Consider the following 20,814-nt stretch of genomic DNA (forward strand, 5'->3'; position numbering starts at 1 on the left):
CTGCAGGCTGGAAGGGTCCTCGCTGCGCTGACGTGAGGAGCGGCCCTGGCCCAGGGTGGGGTGGGCACTCGTGTACCCAGCAGCCTCGTGGGTCTGGGGGCTCCCCCACCTGGGGAGCCACACCCAGAATCCAGGGGTCCGAGGATACAGTGGGGGCCCGATAAACACCTGCTCCCCTCGGCCACGGCCCTACCCCCTCCCGGCCACACGTCCTAAAGGAAACTCCAGACTCAAAACATTTTACCCCGCGCAGCATGAGGCCATCCCGTCTGCTTTCCCTGACGTAGCCGCGTCCTGGCCGTCTCGCCGGCCCTGGGGACTGACCGACCTGTCCCCTCCCTGCCCGGGGACTTGGCGGCCGCGCCCCCTGTGGGCGGGGAATGGACTTCCCACCGGCGGCGCTCCCCCTGCTTTGCCCCCGCCCCCACTGGTTCGGGCGCTGAACTGGCGCTGAGCCGTGCAGGGGTGAGGGCTGAGGGCCGCCCCCTCCCCCACAGGCCCTGACATGGGAGCCTGGACTCAGGACAGGCAGGCCTTCTCCCGCGCCCACAGATGGCGCTTTGCACGCCCGCCCCGGGGTCTCTGGGGGCCCCAGGCCCTGTGTGTCCTTCCCACACGGGGAGAGCCCCGAACGGGGTGGGGGTGGGGAGCGGCCCTGCGATGGCCGGAGGGCCCAGGCCACCGTGGCCTCACCGCCTGGACACACACGGACGTGGGCTTTAGTCCAGTCCGGCCAGGTGACCCTGGTTGTGTCGATGCCCAGCCCTGTGACTCAGTTTCCTTGCCTGGAGTCACTGCGGACATTTCCAGAACTGTGCAAGGAGACCCACCTTGGCCCTCAGGGTCATGACATCGTGTCCTCCCCAGAGTGTCCCAGCTCAGTGACTGTCAGGACCACACTGTGATAACATGGAGGGCCCAGGGCCCATGGGGCTGCTGATCCCATCAGGGGCCAGTACAGGGGGGTTAGGGAAGCTTCCTGGAGGAGGTGGTAAGGCCTGAGCTGAGTGCCAGTGCGCGGACAGAATACGAGAAGGGCTGCCAGGTTGTGCCCGGTGTGAGGAGCCACATCCAGCGTGGCTGGGAAGCAGCAAGGCAAGGGGCAGACGAGGAGGGCGGGGGGCGGGGGGGGCAAGCAGGGCCACGGACATGACCGAGGGTGGGCCTAGAGGAGAGGTCGGCGGCCGGAAGAGGTGGAGGCGATTGGCCAGCAGTGGAGCGGGAGCTGGTCACAGCAAGGAGGCCATTAAGGCCCAGAGAGGGTGCCGACCCGGGGAGGGGACACGGAGCCGGAAGGTCCTTACTGACGTACTCTGGGGCCACCTGGTGGCGACACGCAAATTCAAGCCAGAGCGAGACCGCGGAGCTGACCTCCGTCCAACCACCCCGGGGCGGAGTTCACAGCCGCGGAGCCAGGAGCAGGTCATCGCCAAATCCTGGGAAATGTGTGCTGACAAGCGTCAGGAGGCTGCCAGGAACTTCCTGAATTTCCCAGGAGCCCAAGGCAGGGGCCCAAGAGGGGCCTTCGGTGCCCAGAGATGGGGGTCGACGGGGCTTGTTGGAGGGCATGTGGACGAGGCTCAATGACAGGAACAGAAAGACCCAGAAAAACCAGACCCCAGAAGGGAGCTGAGGATCAGGGTGGATTTGCTAGAGCCTGGCTGGGCCGTGGAGACTCAGACACCCACGACCACCAAGGTGGGAGGCCTCGGGGCTGCGGGCCCCCCCGTCAAGTGACGTGCGTGCACCCCGGAACCCAGTGCGTGTTGTGTGGGCCAGCGCCCCTGTGACCTTGAGCCTGGGCCTTCCCAGCCTGTGCCCTCCTGCGGCTGGCTGTTGGTTTACAGGCCCTCGAGCACAGCACCTTCTTAGCCGAGGACTTCACGAGCCTTCCTTCCTTAACCCTCGCGTCAGTCTTGAGATGGAGCCTAGCGTCACTTTCATTTTATCGGCGAGGACGCAGAGGCACAGGGGGGCAGAGTCGGTGGCCGGGACCAGTGCCGTGGGCGAGCGGCCACACTAGGGCATGAACCCAGAGTCAACACACCTAACCCCCACAATATGGATGAACCTAACATACTAGTGGTGCTCAATAGATGCAGCTTTGGTTAAATCTGCTCTCCTTGCCAGAACCACTTCCTCCAAGGACATGGCTTCGTCCCCCATCCCCGATGGTGCTTACTAAGTGCTCTGTGGGTGGGGGTACCCTGCCACAGGTCAGGACAGTCAATGTGGCTCAGGCCGAGGCAGGGAGAGAGGGCAGGCGCTGAGCGCCTGCTGTGTGCCGGGCTGCAGGAGGCCAGGGCCGTCACCCTCATCCCTGGAGGGTGTGGGGTTGGCTGGCCTGTGGCCACAGGGACAAACTGGACGGCGGCCACGGCGCCGGCTCCGGGTGTCCCTGGGGCCCCGGCCCCCCCGCTCCTGCGGATGATCCGTTGGCTCCCTCCCCTGAACCCTGACGGAGCCTGGAAGACGTTGCTTTATTGCGACAGCAGCCGTTGCAGCTGGAGCATCCGGGGGGTGGGGGGGGAGTGAAACAGGGGTCACGGGGGAGGGGCTGCGCCCTGGGGACCCCAGCCCCGTAATTCAGCCTGAGTCCCTTGGCCGCACTGGGCAGGGCACCCCCACTACCTGGGATCAGGGGCTTTGGGGAAGCTCGGGGCAGGGGGGCTTCCTCCCAGAACTTGTGCCGGAGACCAGATGCCACCCCTGGAGACTGAGTTCCCGCGTGCGGGCCGCGCACCCTGTCCTGTGGTGAACCCGGGCCAGGCTCTGCACCCCGGATCTCCCGTGTGTGCTGGACAGGCACCCGCGGGGAAGCCCTCGCTCTGCCTCAGTTTCCTCATCTCAGACGGGGACCCCACAGCCTTGCGTCCCCGCGGAAGGTCAGGACATGCGTGTGCACCGCTGTTGCCACTGTTCTAGTGCCCTGGGTAAACTGAGGCACGTGGGGGCCCAGCCTACACCCTGTGGGTTTAGGGTGCCAGGTGCAGGAAAACCCAGAGCTCCTAGGAAACTGTGAGCACCAGGCGAGCAACGACCAACTGTAGAGAGGCGTGCCCGGCGCAGTGCTGGGGTTCACATTGTGTATCTGACCTTCCCACTTCGTCGTGCAGCCCTGACTCTGTGACTTTCACCCGGTGACCCTGCCGGAGCCAACCCGGCCCCCTGAACCCCCCCAGCCCTGGGCGGGGGGCAGGAAGTGGGGACACCTGGCCCCACCGTGGGGCAACTGCAACGGCCTCTGGGGGTGGGGGCTATAAGAGGGGCAGGTGGGCACAGGGGGCAGAGACGCCAGAGCCCCAGCCAGACCATGACCCCGAGCCGTAGACCCTCCGGCCCGACCCTGGCCTCTGTGCTGCTGGCCATGCTGCTGGGTGGTGAGTGAGGACACGTGTCTGTCCGTCTGTCCCCGGGCATCTATTCTCGGCCTCTCCATTTGCCCTGGGCCCTCGTGGGAGGGTGACCGCCCCGATGAGCAGGACAGCGAGGTCGTGGGTGGTGAGGCCAGTGTGGGAGCTGGGAGCTGGGGTGCGAACCCTCTGGGGACCCCGAAGCCACTAAGCGTAAACAGCTGTGGCCTGGTGGGGGTGCGGGGTGGGGGCAGCCCCCTGTGCCTCAGTTTCCCCACTCGGGCTCTGGCATGGCCCTCACCGCCCCACCCGTGTGTCCTCAGGCGCTGCGCTGGCCTCAGAGATTGTGGGCGGCCGCCCGGCCCAGCCGCATGCGTGGCCCTTTATGGTGTCGCTGCAGCTGCGCGGCGGCCATTTCTGCGGCGGGACGCTCATCGCCCCGAACTTCGTCATGTCGGCTGCCCACTGCGTGGACGGCCTGTGAGTCACCCCGGCTCATGCCGTCCTTTCTCTGAGCCCCGTTGCCGCGTCCGTCTAACAGGCCGGAAGCGAGACCAGGGCCCCGAGGTCCTCTCAGGGGCCAGTCCCGACCCCGCGGGGCCCTCCTGGGCTGGGGTTGGGGGGCACAGCTGAGCCCCGGGGTTCCCCCACTGCTCCCAGCCACCAGGGCCCCCTCAGGTCACCTCCTGCCTCGCCCTTGCTGCAGAAACTTCCGGTCAGTGGTGGCGGTGCTGGGGGCACACGACCTGAGGCGGCGGGAGCCCACCAGGCAGACCTTTGCCATCCAGCGGGTCTTTGAAAACGGCTTTGATCCCCAGAGACTGCTGAACGACATCGTGATTCTCCAGGTGCCAGGCCAGGCAGGGCAGGGAGGGGGCGCCCGAGAGGGCGCGGAGGCCCAGGGGCAGGAAGCTTGCGGAGAGCGCAGCGCGGGGCGGGTGGGGGACGGCAGGCCTGCGCCACACCCCAGCTCTAACCATGCAGGCCACCCTTCTGTGCCTCAGTCTCACCCTCTGCAACACGGAGAAATCAACTCCACTCGGCAGGGCTGCAGAGGAATCAAGTGAGACGGTACAGGAGGCTCCGAGCGAACTGTTGTTCTCCACGTGGCTGAGCACGGGGACCGGTCCTGCCTCTGTGGAGTGGGGTGACGCTCCCCACGTTCAGCTGGCAGGAGACGTAAGGGAGAGACTCCCTTCCCCACTGCTTGCAAAGCTAGGATTATTCTCTGGGAACGTTCTGGAACAAGGCATATGTCCCTGCTGTTGCCCACAGTGTGTTTTGTTGAGTACTCACTGTGCTCGAGACGTGTCCGGGGGCACCGGGGGGCTCAGTCGGTTAAGTGTAAGACTTCGGTTCAGGTCATGATCTCACAGTTCGTGGGTTCGAGCCCCGCGTCGGGCTCTGTGCTGACAGCTCAGAGCCTGGAGCTGCTTCGGATTCTGTGTCTCCCTCTCTCTCAGCCCCTCCCCTGCTCACGCTCTGTCTCTCTCAAAAAGAAAGAAACATTAAATTTTTTTTATTTTTTTATTTTTTTAAATTTTTTTTTATGTTCTATTTATTTCTAGGAGAGAGAGAGAGACAGCGCGAACAGGGGAGGGTCAGAGAGAGGGAGTCACAGACTGAAACAACATTAAATTTTTTTTAATATTAAAAAAAAAGACATGTCCAGAGAAGCTCTGAGCCACTGTGGTTGCTCCCACTGTACAGATGGGGAAACTGAGGCCCGGGGAGGGGAGGGTCATGGTCCACCACCCCCTGTGACACTCTGACGCTCTGTCCCCACCCACCACAGCTCAATGGGTCAGCCACCATCAACGCCAACGTGCAGGTGGCCAGGCTGCCTGCCCAGAATCAAGGTGTGGGTAGTGGGGTGCAGTGCCTGGCCATGGGCTGGGGCCAGCTGGGCACGACCCGGCCACCGCCCAACGTCCTGCAGGAGCTCAATGTCACCGTGGTGACCAACCTGTGCCGTCGTTCCAACGTGTGCACACTGGTGCCACGGCGGCAGGCCGGCATCTGCTTTGTACGTATCCTGGGTCCCCCCAGGTCCCCCTGTTTCCCCATCCTCCTGGGTCCCCCATCCCCCCCAGGGTTCCTCCCAAACCCCCTGGGTCCCCTGGGTGCCCCCTGTCCCCCTTAGTCTCCGCTGGTCCCCCCAGGCCCCCTGGTCCCCACCCCCGGCCCACCCGCTTCCCCTCAGGCCCCCCCACCCCACTCCCGCCTGGGCCGCGGCTTGAGCCCTGGAAGGGCAGCCTCCTGACCCTGCTGTGCCCGCAGGGGGACTCTGGCGGGCCCCTGGTCTGCAATGGGCTGATCCAGGGCATCGACTCCTTTATCCGCGGAAGCTGCGGCTCCGGCTTCTACCCAGACGCCTTCGCTCCGGTGGCGCAGTTCGCCGACTGGATCAACTCCATCATCCGTCGCCGGGACAACCGCCCCTCGGTGCATCCCAGGGACCCTGCGAGTAGGACCCTCTAGAAAGGGCACCCCTGGCTGCGCCCTGCCCACGGGGGGACCATTTGCATCTCGCACAATAAAAGCCTCTCGGTTTCGTGAGAATGTGTGCAGCTGTTTCCTGGCCGTGCAGCTGGGGCCCAACAGGGACTAGAAAGAGGGTGTCATGAGCATGTTGCCACCGAAGGGCAGTGTGTTAGGGGCCCTGGGGTAAGAAGACCTTCCTCACCCCCCGCAAAGGCTGCCAGCGGCCACCCCAGTTCCCAGGTCACCGGACTGAGCGCCAGAGCCGCTGCTGCAGGAAGGAGGAAGGGGAGGCGTTCAGGTGGCAGACGGGCCTCGGCCTCAGGAACCCAGCCCCTCACCGCCCTGGAGGTCCCCAGCCTGGGCTTCGGTGCTCCCTCTGCCTGGGGTGCCCCCTCCCACGGCCCCACCCACGCACTGGCTGCCGGCTCCTCCAGCCTCGGCACTCGCTGGTCCCCGGAGTCCAGGAGCATCTGGGAGCGCTCAGGGTTCTTTCCTGAACCTTCCCGTCTTCAAGACGGTCCAAATTTTGTTACATAATCTGGACTCCATATCCTAATGGGCTTTTGTTTATTAGAGTTTCTGATTTCAATAAGGAATCACGTTAGGATCTAACAACTCACATTGGTTACATTTTTTTTATTCTTCTCTGTGCATGAAATAGTACACACCCAAGAGGGAAGAAACAGAGGGAAAATATTGTGCAATGTGCCCCCTGGGGATGTCCAAGGCACACCCCACCCTTGAGTTCCCAGCAGTGACCCCCCACCCCCGCCGGGTTCGTGAGATGTTGATCCACTATCCTGACCTTATGAAGGGTCATGTAACCCATTCTGCTCATCAGAACCCGCAGTCTCTTGCTCACAGTGTTTGGTCTGGGAAGGGACATGTGATCACAGCCCAGCTAGTCAGAGTCAGCCTTGCGAAGCTGGCTGGGGTGATGGGGAATTTGGGGAGGGGCCCACTGAGCCACCGGGCTGCGTGTGGGGCGCCAGGCCCACGACAGGGGAGCCTGGCGAGGAGAAAAACCACCAGGGAGGAAAGGACAAGCTAGAGACAGAGACACATGATACGGGCCAGGCACAGGAGCAAGCCACACCTGAAAGCAGCCCCCTGAACTTTCCATTCACGTTTCCTTCTTGAAGACCACCCAGTTCAACTTGGTTTTTCTGCCACTTGTATCAGTCATCTTTCCAGCTGCCTCTACACACCAGCTTTCTAACATTCCATTTGTTGGGGTGTCGGACCCCGAGCCACTAGGGACAAGGGTGTCGGGTGACCTTCCCACCCCCATCTGACCTCCTCCCTTAGTTGGAGGAGGAAGAGAAAGAACTGAGGAGCAGAAAAATGAGGAAGTTGGTTGTTTACAAACTGTGACCTCCAGCTGCTGTTGCAAAACTCTGGGGCCAGAAGGGCGCCCTGGGAGCCTGGGCTGGGGGTGAAGGGTGGGCCCATCCCGAGGGTCTTCTGCCCACATGAGGGCCCGCTGGGGACCTGGCACCTCCAGCCGCCTGTCCACGGTGGGTGCAGAGCTCCTGAGGGAGAGGACCCCACCCTGAGGACGCTGGACGCGGGACAGGCCGGCACCCCCCCGCCACCCAGCAGATGGAGCCCCAGGAGCCCCGCCCCCTTGCAGGCGCATACAAGTGACCGAGCCTGGGGGGCCCGGCCTGAATCCCTGTCAGGCCTCCGCAGCAGCATGACAGCCAGTCTGGTGCAGCTGGTGACCCTGGTCCTCCTGGGAGCGGCCGCGTGTGGTGAGTGACTGGGCCTGTGGGGGCGGCTGGGAGCCACGGGGCTGCAGGGCGTCGGCCAGGGGCCCCCCTCCATCAAGCAGGAGCGCCCCCCAGCTCCAGCAGGTGAATGGAAGGCTCTGAAAATGAAGGAACTTCCACAACTTCGAACGTGAAGCCTGAGCTTCTGAGTCTGAGCTTTGGCTGCAGTGAGAATCCGCAGGGGTCGGTGCAAAGGGCCGGGGCACTGTTGGGTCTGGACAGCCGCACTCTCCTCGCAGCCCTTAGGCGCAGCGCGCAGGGAACTGGCCCCAGAGCCGCCACTCCCACCGCCGCGTCCTGGCGGGTCTGGACGCGGGTCTGAGCGGCGGGAGGCCGGGTGCGGGAAGGAGGCCTGCGCCCCGAAGCTCACGCGCGCTCGCCCACCCGCAGCGGCGCAGCCCCGCGGTCGGATCCTGGGCGGCCGCGAGGCCGAGGCCCACGCGCGGCCCTACATGGCGTCGGTGCGGGTGGACGGCAAGCACGTGTGCGGCGGCTTCCTGGTGTCTGCGCGCTGGGTGCTGAGCGCGGCGCACTGTGTGGAGGACCTGTGAGTGGCCCGCGGGGCTGCGGGGAGGAGGCGGGGGCTGGGGGGGGCTGGGTCGGGGGGTACGCGGGGGGCGGGCTGGGTCGGGGGGGTACGCGGGGGGCGGGCTGTGTTGGGGGGGTACGCGGCTCTCAGGTGGACCCCGCCCCACGCCCAGGGCCGACGGGAAGGTGCAGGTGCTCCTGGGGGCGCACTCCCTGTCGCAGCCCGAGCCCTCCAAGCGCCTGTACGACGTGCTGCGGGCGGTGCCCCATCCGGACAGCCGGCCCGACACCATCGACCACGACCTCCTCCTGCTGCAGGTCGGCCCCGCCCCGCCTCGGCCCCACCTGCCGCGCGCCCCGCCCCGCCCCGCCCCCCGCTCTGACCCTCCGCCCCCCACCCCCGCAGCTGTCGGAGAAGGCCGAGCTGGGCCCCGCCGTGCAGCCCCTGGCCTGGCAGCGCGTGGACCGCGACGTGGCGGCCGGCACGCTCTGCGACGTGGCCGGCTGGGGCGTGGTGAGCCACGCGGGCCGCCGGCCGGACCGCCTGCAGCAGCTGCAGCTGCGGGTGCTGGACCGCGCCACCTGCAACCAGCGCGCCTACCACGACGGCACCATCACCCGGAGCATGATGTGCGGCGAGAGCAACCGCCGGGACACCTGCAAGGTGCGGGGGCGCGGGGCGGCGGGGGCGGGGGCGCGGGGGCGGCGGGGGTCGGGGGCGCGGGGCGGCGGGGGGCGGCGGGGGCGGGGGGGCGCGGGTCCCAGCAGGCGCGGCCACGGCGCTCACGGTCCGGCCCGCCGTCCCCGCAGGGCGACTCCGGGGGCCCGCTGGTGTGCGGGGGCGTGGCCGAGGCCGTGGTCACGTCGGGCTCGCGCGTGTGCGGCAACCGCAAGAAGCCCGGCATCTACACGCGCGTGGCGAGCTACGCGGCCTGGATCGACGGCGTGACGGCCGAGGGCGCGGCCGCCTGACGAGGCCGCGCGGGGGGCGGACCCGGGTCGCGCAATAAAGCCTCCTCTCCCGCACGCTTCCCGCCCGTCCTGCGCACGCGCCGCCGCGCGGGGGCGCCCGCGCCCTGCCGTCCGCGGCCCGGGAGGTGGGGGGGTGGGGGGGGCGCCCCGCGTGGAAGACGCGCTCTGCTCCGCGGGAGCCTCGGGCTCACAGACCCTCTCGAGTCAGGCGTGTTCCCACGACCCACGTCCCACATCGGGAATCGGAGGCTGAGGCCCGAGGAGGCCCCCGGGCCAAGCGTGGATTCAACCCCAGGACGCAGAGCCGCGTTCGGTCACCTCCCAGGACGGGGACGGCCGGCGCGAGTCTAGAGGGGCCCCTGCGGGCCTGAGGGACCCCCTGCCCTCCCGCGTGCGAGCCTGGGTGGGAAGCGAGGCCACAAAGGGGGCTCGTGCTTTTCTTCCCCTTTTGTTGAAAAGAAGCCTGAGGGTCTGAGAGGCGAAGTCCTGTGCCCCCCCCCCCCCCGGGGTCAGGGTACTGGGTTAGGAACCCGCGGCCAAGTTTTACTTTTCCACCAGAGTTCACCTCGGAGTCGTGTGCTCACAGGTACAAAAGCATTTATTGAGCACCTGCTGCGTGCAGTCCTGGGCTGGGCCGTGGTCTCCGAGACCAGCTCTAGTAACTCACACTCCACGCAGGACGAGCCACCGCGCCCTCTGATGACCCACATGGGCTCCTGCGTCTCGCGCGAAACTTAACAAACTGCACATTTACATTAAGGGGGGAAGAGACACAATTGCCGGTCAGACACCGAAGACTCATTCATTCGATAGGTATTTCCTGAATGAAAGATGCCAGGGCGTGGCTTTGGAACGATCCAGTTTGGGGGGAAAGCGTGGGTGTGGGTAGGATACCGGATTCAGCAAATAAAAATACAACACGTCCGGTTAAACGGGAATTTCAGAAGAACAACAAACGCTTTTCGCGTGATGAGCGTGTTCCATGTGGCATCCGGAACGGCCTTGGACTAAACCGCATCTGTCGTCCGCCTGGAACTCCACTGCGGCCGTCCCCACTGGTGGCCTGGCAGCCGGAGGGCCCGGGCGGGGCCGGGGGCCGGTGGGTCCGCCCGCGGGAAGGGGCGGAGCCGCGGTGGCTGGGGCTTCTCCAGCCGCGAGCGAACGAGGGAACCCGCAGCCTCTCACCCCGGGCCTCCTCCCTGGGCGAGCTGTCCCCTCCCCGGGCGGGTTCTCAGGTGCCAGTGGGCGTGGCCGGCCCTGAGCCCCGCGCAGACGCAGGGGCCAAGGGCCAGTCAAGCCTTCCCGCTTGTTTCCGGAGGTCAGTGCCCCGGGGTGGGGGGGGGAAGCCAGGGAAAGGGTGGTATGTGGGGTTTCACGTCTGTCTCGGGGCTGGCCTGGTGTGACAACGCCCCATCCCGTGGTCAGTGGGAACCACAGGAGGTTCTGGAGGAGTGTGGGGCAGGGGCGGGAGTGCGATGGGCACTGAACCCAAAGCGGCACGCGCAGCTGAACGCGGTCCCGGTGACCCCGCTCTGAGGAGCGGACAGAAGGGGACAGAAGCACACAGCCGGTCGCACTGGCCCATCTTCGCAGTACTAGAGGCCTTGCTGTCGCGCTTAGAGGAAGGCGCCATGGGGACACGCGGGTGTTGCGGCCACCCCGGTGGGCACGGGACGGGGACGCTCGACCCTGCTGACCTGACCCGGGCTCAGCAGGGCGCATGGGGGACAGGCCGCCCGGGCAGCCAGGCACGCCCACGCCACCACGTTTGCCCCAGCAGTTCACAGAATGTTCTCATCCACCCCAAACTGGGGGGCACAGAGCCATCCCCGGTTCACCGTGCTCCGCGCCTGCAGGGCCAGAAGTGGGCGGCACAGCAGGATGGCGGCCTCACCGCCCGGGACTCGGACTCCAGGGGGAGGGGCCGCTTCCCAACACTCGCGGCTCACACGCACTTCTGCACGGGGCTGGCCACAGGTGTGCGCCCGCCCAGACCCCAGGGGAGGCGATGCAGGCCCCACGTGTCCGCGTCATAAACCCACAAACTAGCCCCAAGTGGGTGAGACGTGTCCAGGACGATAACCCCTTTGTGCCACTGCAGCTGGGGGCGGGCCGCGTCAGGGGTCTGCGGACCCCAAAGGGGTGCAGGGTCGCCAGCAGCCGGCCCCCCCCCCAGCCCCGCAGACGGCACAGCAGTGGTGTGGGCGTGGCCGGGGGGAGGAGAGGGCCCCGGGTGGCTGACCCCCATGGAGGAGAGGCCTCTCCCCTGCTCCCTGAAACCCCCCTTTGCTGGACTTAGATCAACGATTTACACGGACATTTCCCTCCAGTGGCTCACGGGTGGCTTGCCCGTCAGCAGTGACCACTCACCCAGGAACGCCTCGACCAGGGCAGCTGTCTTCGGGGCCCCGTGTCACTCAAGGGGCACCAGGCAGCGGTGACCAGCAGGGTGGGAGGAGAGGCGGGCCAGCCCCCCACCAAACGCCTGGCCCCGTGCCGGCTGACTATCGCCAGGGCCCGGCTGCCCTAGGCAGCTCTGCGCCCCCTGGGGCATCCACCTGGCCGCCCTCCCTGCCCTGCACCCACCCCTCCCTGCGCCTTCAGGCAGGAGCACCCCACAGGCAGGGCAGGAGGCCTGATGCGCCTGGGGCAAGTGCTTGTTGGCAGAAGGTGGGACCCCCAGGGACCAGACCTGAGCTCCCAGAAGCCCAGGGGCCAGAGCAGCTGAGGCATGCAGGGGGGAGGGTAGGGGGAGTCAGGGAAAAAGGAGAGAGACGTGCCCACCACCCACCTGTGCCTAGCTTGCTGCCCCCTGTAGGGACCTCAGTGACTGGCATACAATAGGTGCTCGATAAATGCTGACAAAGCAGAGAGTCACCAGGCACAGGAACCCAGACCTGCATGAGGGAGGAGGGAGGGCAGACAGGCAGCACCTTCGGCAGGACGTTTATTGCGCCTGCTGAGGTCAGAGCCACCTGGACGCACGGACAGGAAGGAGGACACGGAGGCAGGTGCCCCGGCAGCAGCCACCCGGACTCGGGACAGGTTCCTGGGGGGCGCTCTGGAGAACAGAGACGCCGGCCATCCTGGGCCCTCTGAGCCGGGACCTGGGGCCTCCGGAGGGGCCGCTGGGGGTCCAGGGAGGGAGCACGTGGGCTGTGGCCCTGCCTGAGGCCGTGAGACCCACAGGCTCCCAGGGACAGAAAGCCGCACCCACTGGGCTGACAGGTACTGACTTGAGGCTCCAGCCGCACCCTCACCGGCCCCGCCCAGCGACAGGGCACCGACCTTGGCTGATGTGGCCTGAAAGGCCCTGCTTCCGGATGCCTGTTTTTTAACGCACCCAACGAAGGTCAGGAGCGTGTGGAACGTTCTGTCGCCGGGAGGGCCTAGGGGCCCCCAGTCAGGGGTAGCTGAGCGGCACCCGCCGCCAGAGGCCCCCACATAGGCAGTTCTTGATCCAGCGCTGTTCCCACTGTTTGACAGCCGTAGTCTTGTTGGGTGACCGGAGCATGGTGACACAGCCGCACCTGGGGGCAGAGCCGGCGGGGGTGAGGCGCCGGGAGGGGCTTCCCTCCCTCCTGCCGCTGGGCGGGCCTTTGCACGTGCTACTCCCCCCACCCCCAGAATGCTGCTCCCTGCACCTCCCAAAACTGAGCCAGCTCCTCCACACCTTTCCGTCCCGGCTCAGGCATCCTTCCTCTGAGCGGACGGAGGGGGCTGTGGGGTCTCTGAGTCCGGCTTGGCCGCTCCCTAGCAGCGTGACCCTGAGGGCCGGAACCTGCATCTGGGGCTGTGTGGCAGCAGGCGGGGCTGATTTGCAAAGCGCCTGGGCCTCGTCTCTGCCACAGTCGGGTTATGGGCAGCTCCCCCCGGGCAGGCTCGGGCTGCGTGGTCACCCAGGGCCCTGCCCCCCACTGATGCCCGAAGGGAGGGTGCTCAGGGCCTCCCAAGGCAGCCTCGGTCCTTGCAGGGACCCCCTGGTGTGCCCACCCAGTGGCCCCAACGTAGGCGGCGTTCCCACGGCCCCTGTTGAGGGGCAGGGAGACAGGCGGGCAGGGGGAAGCCGCAGGCCCTGGGCACGCCGGGGGCGGGGTCGCAGGCGGGGGCACCCACCTGGTGCAGGTCTTGCACTCCTCTGTGGGGTAGGCTCCCAGGTGCAGCCTCCGCAGGTGGTCGATCCTGGGCTGGCCCGGCGCCCTGGCGGATGAGAGAACACACGTGAGGTGCACACACCGGACACGGGTCATCTGACTTGTGCCCTCTCACCGCAGACTCAAGGCGCTAGAAAGGTCTAGAAGCCACTGGAGAACCCTCCCGGTTCTCCGTGGGGAAACCTGGGAGCTGGATGGGGCTGCACTGGCATTAAATTTGAACGTTTCCAAAACAACAAACTTAAAACCTCCTTATGATCAGCCTCCTCTTAAGGATTTTTCTGAAACCCAGATGCAGATGATTCAGGGAGTCCCTCCCACCGCATCACCAAAAGGAAGATGCCGGAACGGGGAGAAACCGAACGTCTGATGTGTTTCATCCAAATGGGGCCCCAGGGTGCTGACTTTCTTCCTTTGGCTCATCTGCGATCTCTGAAATTTCCACCCAAAGTAACGGACTCTGTGGAGAATTCCTGTGTCTCTTCATCAAGCGAGTATCTGAAATAGTGACGCACCCTGTGCGACCCTAGGTCAGGGACTGCACTTTCTAGCCTGAAGAGTGGGGACAGACCCCGCGCCCCGGGAACACGGCCTCGGCACAGCGCTGGGCTGCCCGGGGCTGCGCACGCGGGAGTCCATGCTGGTGACCTGTGGTGGGGGCGGGGCCAAGCTCCAGGCACTCTACCTGGGGCAACCCCAGAGCGGCGGGGGGGCGGGGAGCGAGTGGGGACAGAGCTTAAGGGGGAGCCCGGAAGGCGGAGCCTGCACGCACCTGGCGAGGCCGTCGGGCGGCCCAGCGGGCAGGGTCGGGGCCGAGCCGAACTGCAGGCGCAGGGGCTGCTTGGGCTGCAGGCGGCTGGCGAGGCCGTCGCTGACGGGCAGCCAGTCCAGGCTGGGCACCAGCAGCTGACTGGGCAGCAGGCAGCACTCGTCAACCAGCGCCTCATCCGGCTCGCTCGAGGGGCCCTCGTCACGGCCTGCGGGAGGGGACCAGGGGACGCTGCGCTCAGTGGCCTGCCCCAAGGAGTAGGGGGTGGGCACCGAGGCCTCCTAGGAGCTCAGTGCCGAGGTCCAGGTTTGGGCTCCAGCTCTACCCCGACCTCACGGGTGTCAGGACCTGCTTGTTTGTCCACCAAGTACACGGGAGGCACTAGGTGTCCTTCCCAGAACACGGCCTGTGGAAGCACGTGACCCGGTGACACACGGCCAGCAAGCAGGCAGGGACGTCTAACGAGCACCTGTGCCGGGCACTGGGGACGAAGACCGTTTGAGCTGGGGGGCCCACATCTGGGGAGTGGCCGGGACTCTCCCCAGGACTCATTAGGGCGGGGTGATGAGTGCTGTGGGCTGGAGCCTTACAGCAGATCCAGAGCTTGGTGAGCAGGCGGAAGAGCAGGGACATGCTGTCCTGGGTGTCCGAGGTGGCCGTGTACACGGGCAGGCAGCTGGGCTTCAGCAGACCCCAGATGCGGATGACCACCATGAGCTCCCGCAGCAGGCCCAGCGAGGGGCCGTCCCGCAGGAAGCTGTGTCCCGGCCGCAGCGGGGAGCCCTGTGGGGAGGCACGGGCTCACCAGGCCGCATCCCCGGCCCCCGGCCCCCCTCCCACAGGCCAGGGAGCCCCGCGCTTTCCTGACACATGACCAGCGACTACAGCTCCTGCCCGCCGCACCGTGGTGGGAGGAGGAAGGGAAGCGGTCGCCTCTGGCAGCTAGCACGTGAGGGGCGGGGCGGGGCGGGGATGCAGCTCGCAGCGCACAGGGCTCCCGGCCGTGGGCTCCAGGGGCCGGGCAGGGGTGAGGAGGCGCACCTGGTTGGGCAGGCTGGCCAGCAAGTAGAGCACGAAGTCCCCCACCCACTGCAGGAGCTGCTGGAGCGCCTGGAGCGTGTTCATGTCCAGGACAAACTCCTCCGTCTTGAGGTTGATCATGACCTTGTCGATGTCTGGGAGGGGACGGGCGGTCAGGGCTCCCTCTGGGAGCTGGGCCCTGGGTCGAAGGGGCCCGCCACGCTGGGCCCCCACAGCCCCTCTCTGGCCCCCCGGGCCCTCCCTGGCCTGGCCGAAGCCCCCGGGGCAGCACCCACCGGCATCCGTGATCTTGGCGCAGACCTCGGTCAGCCGGTCGCCGGGGCTCTTGTCGGGCGTGTTGAGGAAGTGGGGGCGCAGGAGGGACTTGAGCGTGGAGCTGACGGCCACCAGGAAGAGCTTGGCGTGGTAGTCGCACACGCGGGCCACCGTGCAGGGCGACAGCTTGCACAGCGACGCCTTCATGGCCAGGATCCGGGTGGACAGGACCTGGCGGGCAGGTGGCGTGAGCAGGCAGCCCCCGAGGGGCTCGGGACGCGGCTGGCGCTGGCGCGGCACGGGCCCCCACCTGCTGCAGGGCGGCGTTCTGGCGCGTGTACTCCTCGTGGAGCCTCTCGACCAGGCCCTGCACCATGCCGGGCTGCACGTGCAGCAGCGTGTCCCACCAGTCGTAGCCGGTCACCATGCAGTACTCCAGCAGGAAGAGCAGGTGCCGCAGCGCCAGGCTCACGTCCAGCGCGTGGCCCATGGACGGCGAGATGCGAAGCATGCTCAGCTGCGGGGAGGGCGGGCGGGGGAGCGCTGAAGGCCCTGGGCCTGCTGCTCCCTGGGGGGGCCTACCTGCAGGGGGGAGGGGCTCACCACACCCACGGGGTTTGGCGGGGGGAGACCGGCCGGTCATCGGGCTAAGTGGCAGGCGCCAATCCACCTGAGGGCCGCGGAGTCTCTGCAGACCGAGCCCGTCCTCCAGAGGCGGAAGCCCTCAGGCCGGCCAGCTGGCCCGCCACACAAGACCCCAAGGGTGGAGCCAGCGGGAGAGGGGGGGTCGGGCACGCCTGGTCGTGAGGGTGAGTGCAGCCTGCCCCTTCTGCCAGGCCGAGGCCACGTCCCCCGGGAATGAGGACAGCCCCTGAGCACCTGCTACAGGCGTCACCACATTTAATCCTAGAAATCCACGTGCGCAGCCGCCATCCCAATGGCTTCTGCTTGCCCAGCACCCACTACGTGCCCAGCACCCACAGTGCGCCACAGACCTCACTGGAACTTTGCTCGTGACCGCACAGGCGACAACCTCGGGCCGTCAAGCAGCAGGGAGGCAGCTCTGAAGCTCACCTTCCCGTGGTTGTCGATGCCGACTAGGGCCAGAGAGGTCCAGGAGAGCTGCATGGCCTTGAAGTGGACGGCGGGGCCGGTGGTCCGCGGGCGCTTGATGGCCGGCTCGTCCGCGGAGCGCGGGGCCGCAGAGCTGTAGAAGACGGCCATGCTCTGCAGTGACAGCCGGTGCACGATGTGGACGCTGCCGTCGTGAAAGGCCAGGGCCAGCCCTGCAGCCGGAGCACAGGCTGCTCAGCCGTGCGAGGCGCCCGCCCAGCTCCCGACCATGGGAAGGGGCTGCGCGGGGGAGGGCATGGCCCCAGGCCACCCACAGCCTGCCAGCCGCCCCCACAGCCACTCTCCCCTCGTCCTTTGTGGACAGTCCTGAGAATCAGTGGAGGAAAGGGCCATAGGTTCAGGCTGTGCCCCCCCGCCTCCCAGCACCTGGCACAAATGGGTCCCTTCCAGACAGTGGAAGGGGACGGTGGCTGCAAAGGCCCTGGGGTTCCAGAGCACACAAGGGCCTCGTGGTGGGAATGGAGGGCAGGGAGGCCGAACCACCATGACCAATGGGCACCAGGGTTAGGGCTCTCTTGGAGCCCTGACTCACTTGGGGTCAGTGATACCCACGACTGACCCAGGATGGACGCCTGACGCGCCATGACGGCTACTGCCCACTTGAAGAGTCCGCCCAAAGCTCCCAGCCCCACCCTTGCAGATGGCTGCCGGCCCTGTACGCGTGCTTTGTCAGCCCCTCCCGGCCCTGGGGCGTGTGGGACCCTGGAAGCAGGCCACCTGGCAGACGGGAGGGCCCCGCGCCCACCGCCCCCCGGGGCCCGCGCCAGCTGTACCGAGGCCGGGGTAGAACTGGGTGTCACTGGCCACCTTCAGGTCAGTGTTGGTCAGCGAGATGGGCAGCTTAGGCAGCGCTACAGCAGACACACGGTCCAGATCATTGGTGGCCGACAGGATCCGCCACTTGAGAATCATGGGCTGTTTGTCACCAACTGAAAAGGGGGCCAGGGGAACGGGGAAACGACAGAATGAGAAACGCCACACGACGGAACCCCGCAGGGGACGTGCCCGCCCTGGCACCCCAGTCTCCAGCCTGGCCGCTCAGAGCACTTCACGGTCCAGCCAGCGGGCACGGACACACGCAGACCCCCAGTCCCGCCCTGGGACCTCGCCCGACGAGGAGGCCGTGGGTGGTGGGGGGAGGCCGCCATGCCTCCGGCTGAAGCCAGAGCAGAAAGGCGGAGCACACCCTGCCCCTGGAGCCCCCCCACCCCCCAATAGCCCTCCTGCTACGGCCAGCTCGCGCTGCATTTTCTTAACAGGACAGGTGCTGGGAGGAGCCCAGATCAGCCTGGTGCTAAGGCTCCAGCTGGATGGTCACGGGGCCACAGATCTGTGCCCCCTGCACCCACACCCTTGGCGTGGTGATGGACCCCCCCCAACAGGTGGAGTGGTTTCCGGGAGACCCGTGGCCACAGCACGAGGGCGAACGTGACGCCAGCAGACACGGTGTGACACGCCACCGTGGGGGGAGATCGGGTGCGCAGCCCACGCTGCCCAGGGAGGAGCGTGGAGGTGGTGCCCCAGATGGCCCCCCAGAGCTGCGCCGTTCAGGATGCCGTGTTAATACGGCCGCGATTGGGGCGCCTGGGTGGCTTAGTCGGTTAAGCGTCCGACTTTCGCTTAGGTCATGATCTCGCGGTTCGTGGGTTCGAGCCCCGCGTCGGGCTCTGTGCTGACAGCTCAGAGCCTGGAGCCTGTTTCAGTCTGTGACTCCCTCTCTCTCTAAACAACCCCTAAACAAACTATATCTCTCTCTCCTAAAAATAAAAAATAAAAAAAAAAAAATTAAATTAAAAAAAAAATTTAATACGGCCGCGACAGCGAACCATCAAATGACTTCTCCCCACCGCCGCCTGCCTGCCTGCCTCCAGAGCCTTGCTCTGAACGGCTTGTCACAGCACATAAACAAACAACAGACCCAAGCCCCCTGAGGGGGAAACTGAGGCCCAGAGAGCACCGAGACTGCCTGAGGCCAGAATGTGACTTAGTATCCAGCATGGACGACAGCCACACAGCACCCGCAGGCCCAGGCCAGCGGTCACGGTGAGCACTGCACAAATGCGACGTGATGGCTGTGGTCAGGCTGGCCCTGGGGCTGGCCACCCCTTGCTCCGGGGCACAGGGACGGTGCAGGCCTGCGTGCCCTGCCCACCACATGTGGTCATGCTGGCCGCCAGCTACAAGCTCACTCAGGACGTGGGGTCTGGGGAAGGTGCTTCGCGCTGACTACCAGCCCTGGCGCAGGTGGTGTATGTAACCGCCCAGGGGGCCGCAGCCGCGGGGGCCTCTTGACTGCGCTTCATTAGTAGTTCCCGTTTAGCGCCCTCCTGGGCAGCCAACCACTCCAGGGTCCATTAGCGCTAATCAGCAAAGAGCCCTGCTTTCATCTGCTGGAAATCCTCTCTATCTGTGGGCCCGGGGGACGCCTTCACCCTCTCTGAGCTGCAGGGGGTGAAAATAAAGTGGCTTTTCCGACTTTGACTTCGCAGTCATAAAAGGCCAGGCCAGCGTGTCCCAGGCTCTGCCGGGGAGCGGGGACAGTCCCGGGGGAGGCTGGTGCCATCTGGAGGATCCACAGTGAGTGTGGGGATGGGGGGGGGGAGTCCTCAGGTATGTCCTAGAGAAACTCAGCCAACCCTCTGGGCTTCCTCCCCGTAAACCAGTTTCTGGAGGCTTGTTGTTAGGATTAAGTGCCCTCTGTGGCCCAGGGTCTGTGTGCACCCCCAGCCCCACTGCACTGTCTGCTCACCCCCCTCTGCTCAGCCCTGCTCTAGCTCACTGCTGGCCTCTTGCCCCAGGGCCTTTGCACTGCAGTTCCCTCAAGCAGGCACTGCTCTCTGCAAGAGGCAGGAGAGTGAGGCAGTCAGGTGACCCGCCCTGTGGGATTGTGGGATGCCTAGGCCACTGCTCCTCTGAGCCTCCAGGCAGAAATGTTGAAGTGCTGCACGGCAGGCGTGAAGGGCCTGGGGCGGAGGGGGCGGGGCTGCGGGGAGACTCACCCACGGGTGAGATCTGCTGGAAGACGTTGTTGACGGGCAGCCCCTCCTTCCGCAGAGACCAGCACTCCACGATGCTGCTCGTCTGGCTGGACGCGCACAGGAGCACCTGCAGCAGCACAGGTCAGGGTGAGGAGCCAGAGGGCGGGGGGGAGGGGGGGCGGGGGACCCGCCGGCTCACCTGTTCCGACATGTCGCGGGCCAGGAACTTGAGGTGGGTGATGGCGGGGAACTTGTCCTTGCGGTTGAGGTCGGTGGTGCAGCGCATGAAGAGCGAGGGCAGGATCTCGGTGTCGATGCGGCACTTCTCGCTGACCACGCTCACGCACACCTTGTAGAACTGCACGGGGGAGGCGCTGCTGCCGTCCGCCGTGGCCACCACGATGTTGCCGCCGCCCGTGAAGGCGATGTCCGCCAGAGCCACGCGGCCGCGCAGCCGGCACAGACTCTCGGTTGACGTCAGCACCTGCCCACTGGGCTTGAGCAGGGACACGGTGACCAGGCCGCTGACCGTCACCGCGATCCAGCCCTCCATGGGCTTGCCGCCAAACAGCGTGAGGGACGGCGAGAACTTGACACGGGAGAACTTCTCCCCGAAGCTGGAGGCACCTGACTGTGGGGGGAAGAAGGGGGCACAGGGTCAGCTTAATGCCGATGCTGGCCCCAGCGGAAGCCATCAACAACGGATGCCCTGCCCAGCCTTTAGGGGTCTGCCATTTGTGACCTGACACCCCCCCCTTGGGGTACAGAAAGAGGAATTCTGGAACGTTACTGAGGAGAAAGGTGTGCTGGATCCTAAAAACAACTGTCAGTTAAAAGGGAGGTTCACTGAGGATTTCAGCGGCCAGTGGAATAGAAGGTTCACTAAGGACAGCAGCCATCAGTTAAATGAGTGGCTCACCGGAAACAAGGCGCTGACAGCCTGATCAGAGGCGCAAGTCGGGCCGGGACTAGAAAAACCAAAGGGTGCTTCTGCAGGGGAGGAACCAGAGGGCTGGCGGACAGGCGGGGGGGGGGGGGGGGGGGGGGGGCGGTGGCCTCACCAACCACACCTGCACGCTCAGGAAGTAGCCCACCTTCTCCACGTGCAGCGCCAGCTTCACGCCGTTGTGCAGCCAGGACAGGGCCACGATGGGGTCCCCCTCTACCAGGCTGCCCACGGAGCTCTCCCAGCTGTTGGCCAGGTGGTCCGCCATGCTCCAGCACTTGATCTGCCCGTCAGCATCGGCCGACAGGAGCCGGGAGCCTGTGGGCAGCACACCTGCACTGCAAACCCCCGCACGGGCAGGGGCGGGACGCGCAGCCTGTTCAGGGTCTGGGAGGGGCAAGCCGGTGGAGGGAGAGCGGGGGTGGGGT

General features: G+C 66.1%; 3 protein-coding genes across 3 annotated transcripts in view; 2 read left to right on the forward strand and 1 right to left on the reverse strand.

The window, feature by feature from the left end:
* Positions 1 to 3,307: 3,307 nt before the first annotated feature.
* LOC120242411 (neutrophil elastase-like) lies at positions 3,308 to 5,912 on the forward strand. Its single transcript, XM_039248202.1, has 5 exons — positions 3,308 to 3,380; positions 3,677 to 3,833; positions 4,060 to 4,201; positions 5,149 to 5,379; positions 5,634 to 5,912. Exons 1-5 carry the CDS (start codon positions 3,314 to 3,316, stop codon positions 5,832 to 5,834), a joined length of 798 nt encoding a protein of 265 aa, XP_039104133.1. The 5' UTR covers positions 3,308 to 3,313; the 3' UTR covers positions 5,835 to 5,912.
* A 1,388-nt stretch (positions 5,913 to 7,300) lies between these two features.
* On the forward strand, positions 7,301 to 9,163 carry CFD (complement factor D). The gene is made up of 5 exons (XM_039248203.1): positions 7,301 to 7,591; positions 8,000 to 8,156; positions 8,311 to 8,455; positions 8,544 to 8,801; positions 8,948 to 9,163. Exons 1-5 carry the CDS (start codon positions 7,534 to 7,536, stop codon positions 9,107 to 9,109), a joined length of 780 nt encoding a protein of 259 aa, XP_039104134.1. The 5' UTR covers positions 7,301 to 7,533; the 3' UTR covers positions 9,110 to 9,163.
* Positions 9,164 to 9,691: 528 nt separating this feature from the next.
* MED16 (mediator complex subunit 16) overlaps positions 9,692 to 20,814 on the reverse strand; it is a 15,586-nt gene continuing 4,463 nt past the window's right edge. Inside the window, exons 5-16 of the mRNA XM_039248179.1 lie at positions 20,535 to 20,704; positions 19,640 to 20,071; positions 19,462 to 19,567; positions 17,236 to 17,391; positions 16,403 to 16,614; positions 15,639 to 15,845; positions 15,349 to 15,559; positions 15,074 to 15,207; positions 14,623 to 14,815; positions 14,036 to 14,240; positions 13,226 to 13,309; positions 9,692 to 12,639 (exon numbers count right to left, since the gene is read on the reverse strand). Of these exons, the coding sequence (XP_039104110.1) occupies positions 12,513 to 12,639; positions 13,226 to 13,309; positions 14,036 to 14,240; positions 14,623 to 14,815; positions 15,074 to 15,207; positions 15,349 to 15,559; positions 15,639 to 15,845; positions 16,403 to 16,614; positions 17,236 to 17,391; positions 19,462 to 19,567; positions 19,640 to 20,071; positions 20,535 to 20,704 (2,237 nt within the window). The 3' untranslated portion in view covers positions 9,692 to 12,512. The remainder of the gene's footprint in view (positions 12,640 to 13,225; positions 13,310 to 14,035; positions 14,241 to 14,622; positions 14,816 to 15,073; positions 15,208 to 15,348; positions 15,560 to 15,638; positions 15,846 to 16,402; positions 16,615 to 17,235; positions 17,392 to 19,461; positions 19,568 to 19,639; positions 20,072 to 20,534; positions 20,705 to 20,814) is intronic.

This window comes from Hyaena hyaena, unplaced genomic scaffold (genome assembly GCF_003009895.1).
Source record: "Hyaena hyaena isolate Hyena2069 unplaced genomic scaffold, ASM300989v1 scaffold_302, whole genome shotgun sequence".
NCBI lineage: Eukaryota > Metazoa > Chordata > Mammalia > Carnivora > Hyaenidae > Hyaena > Hyaena hyaena.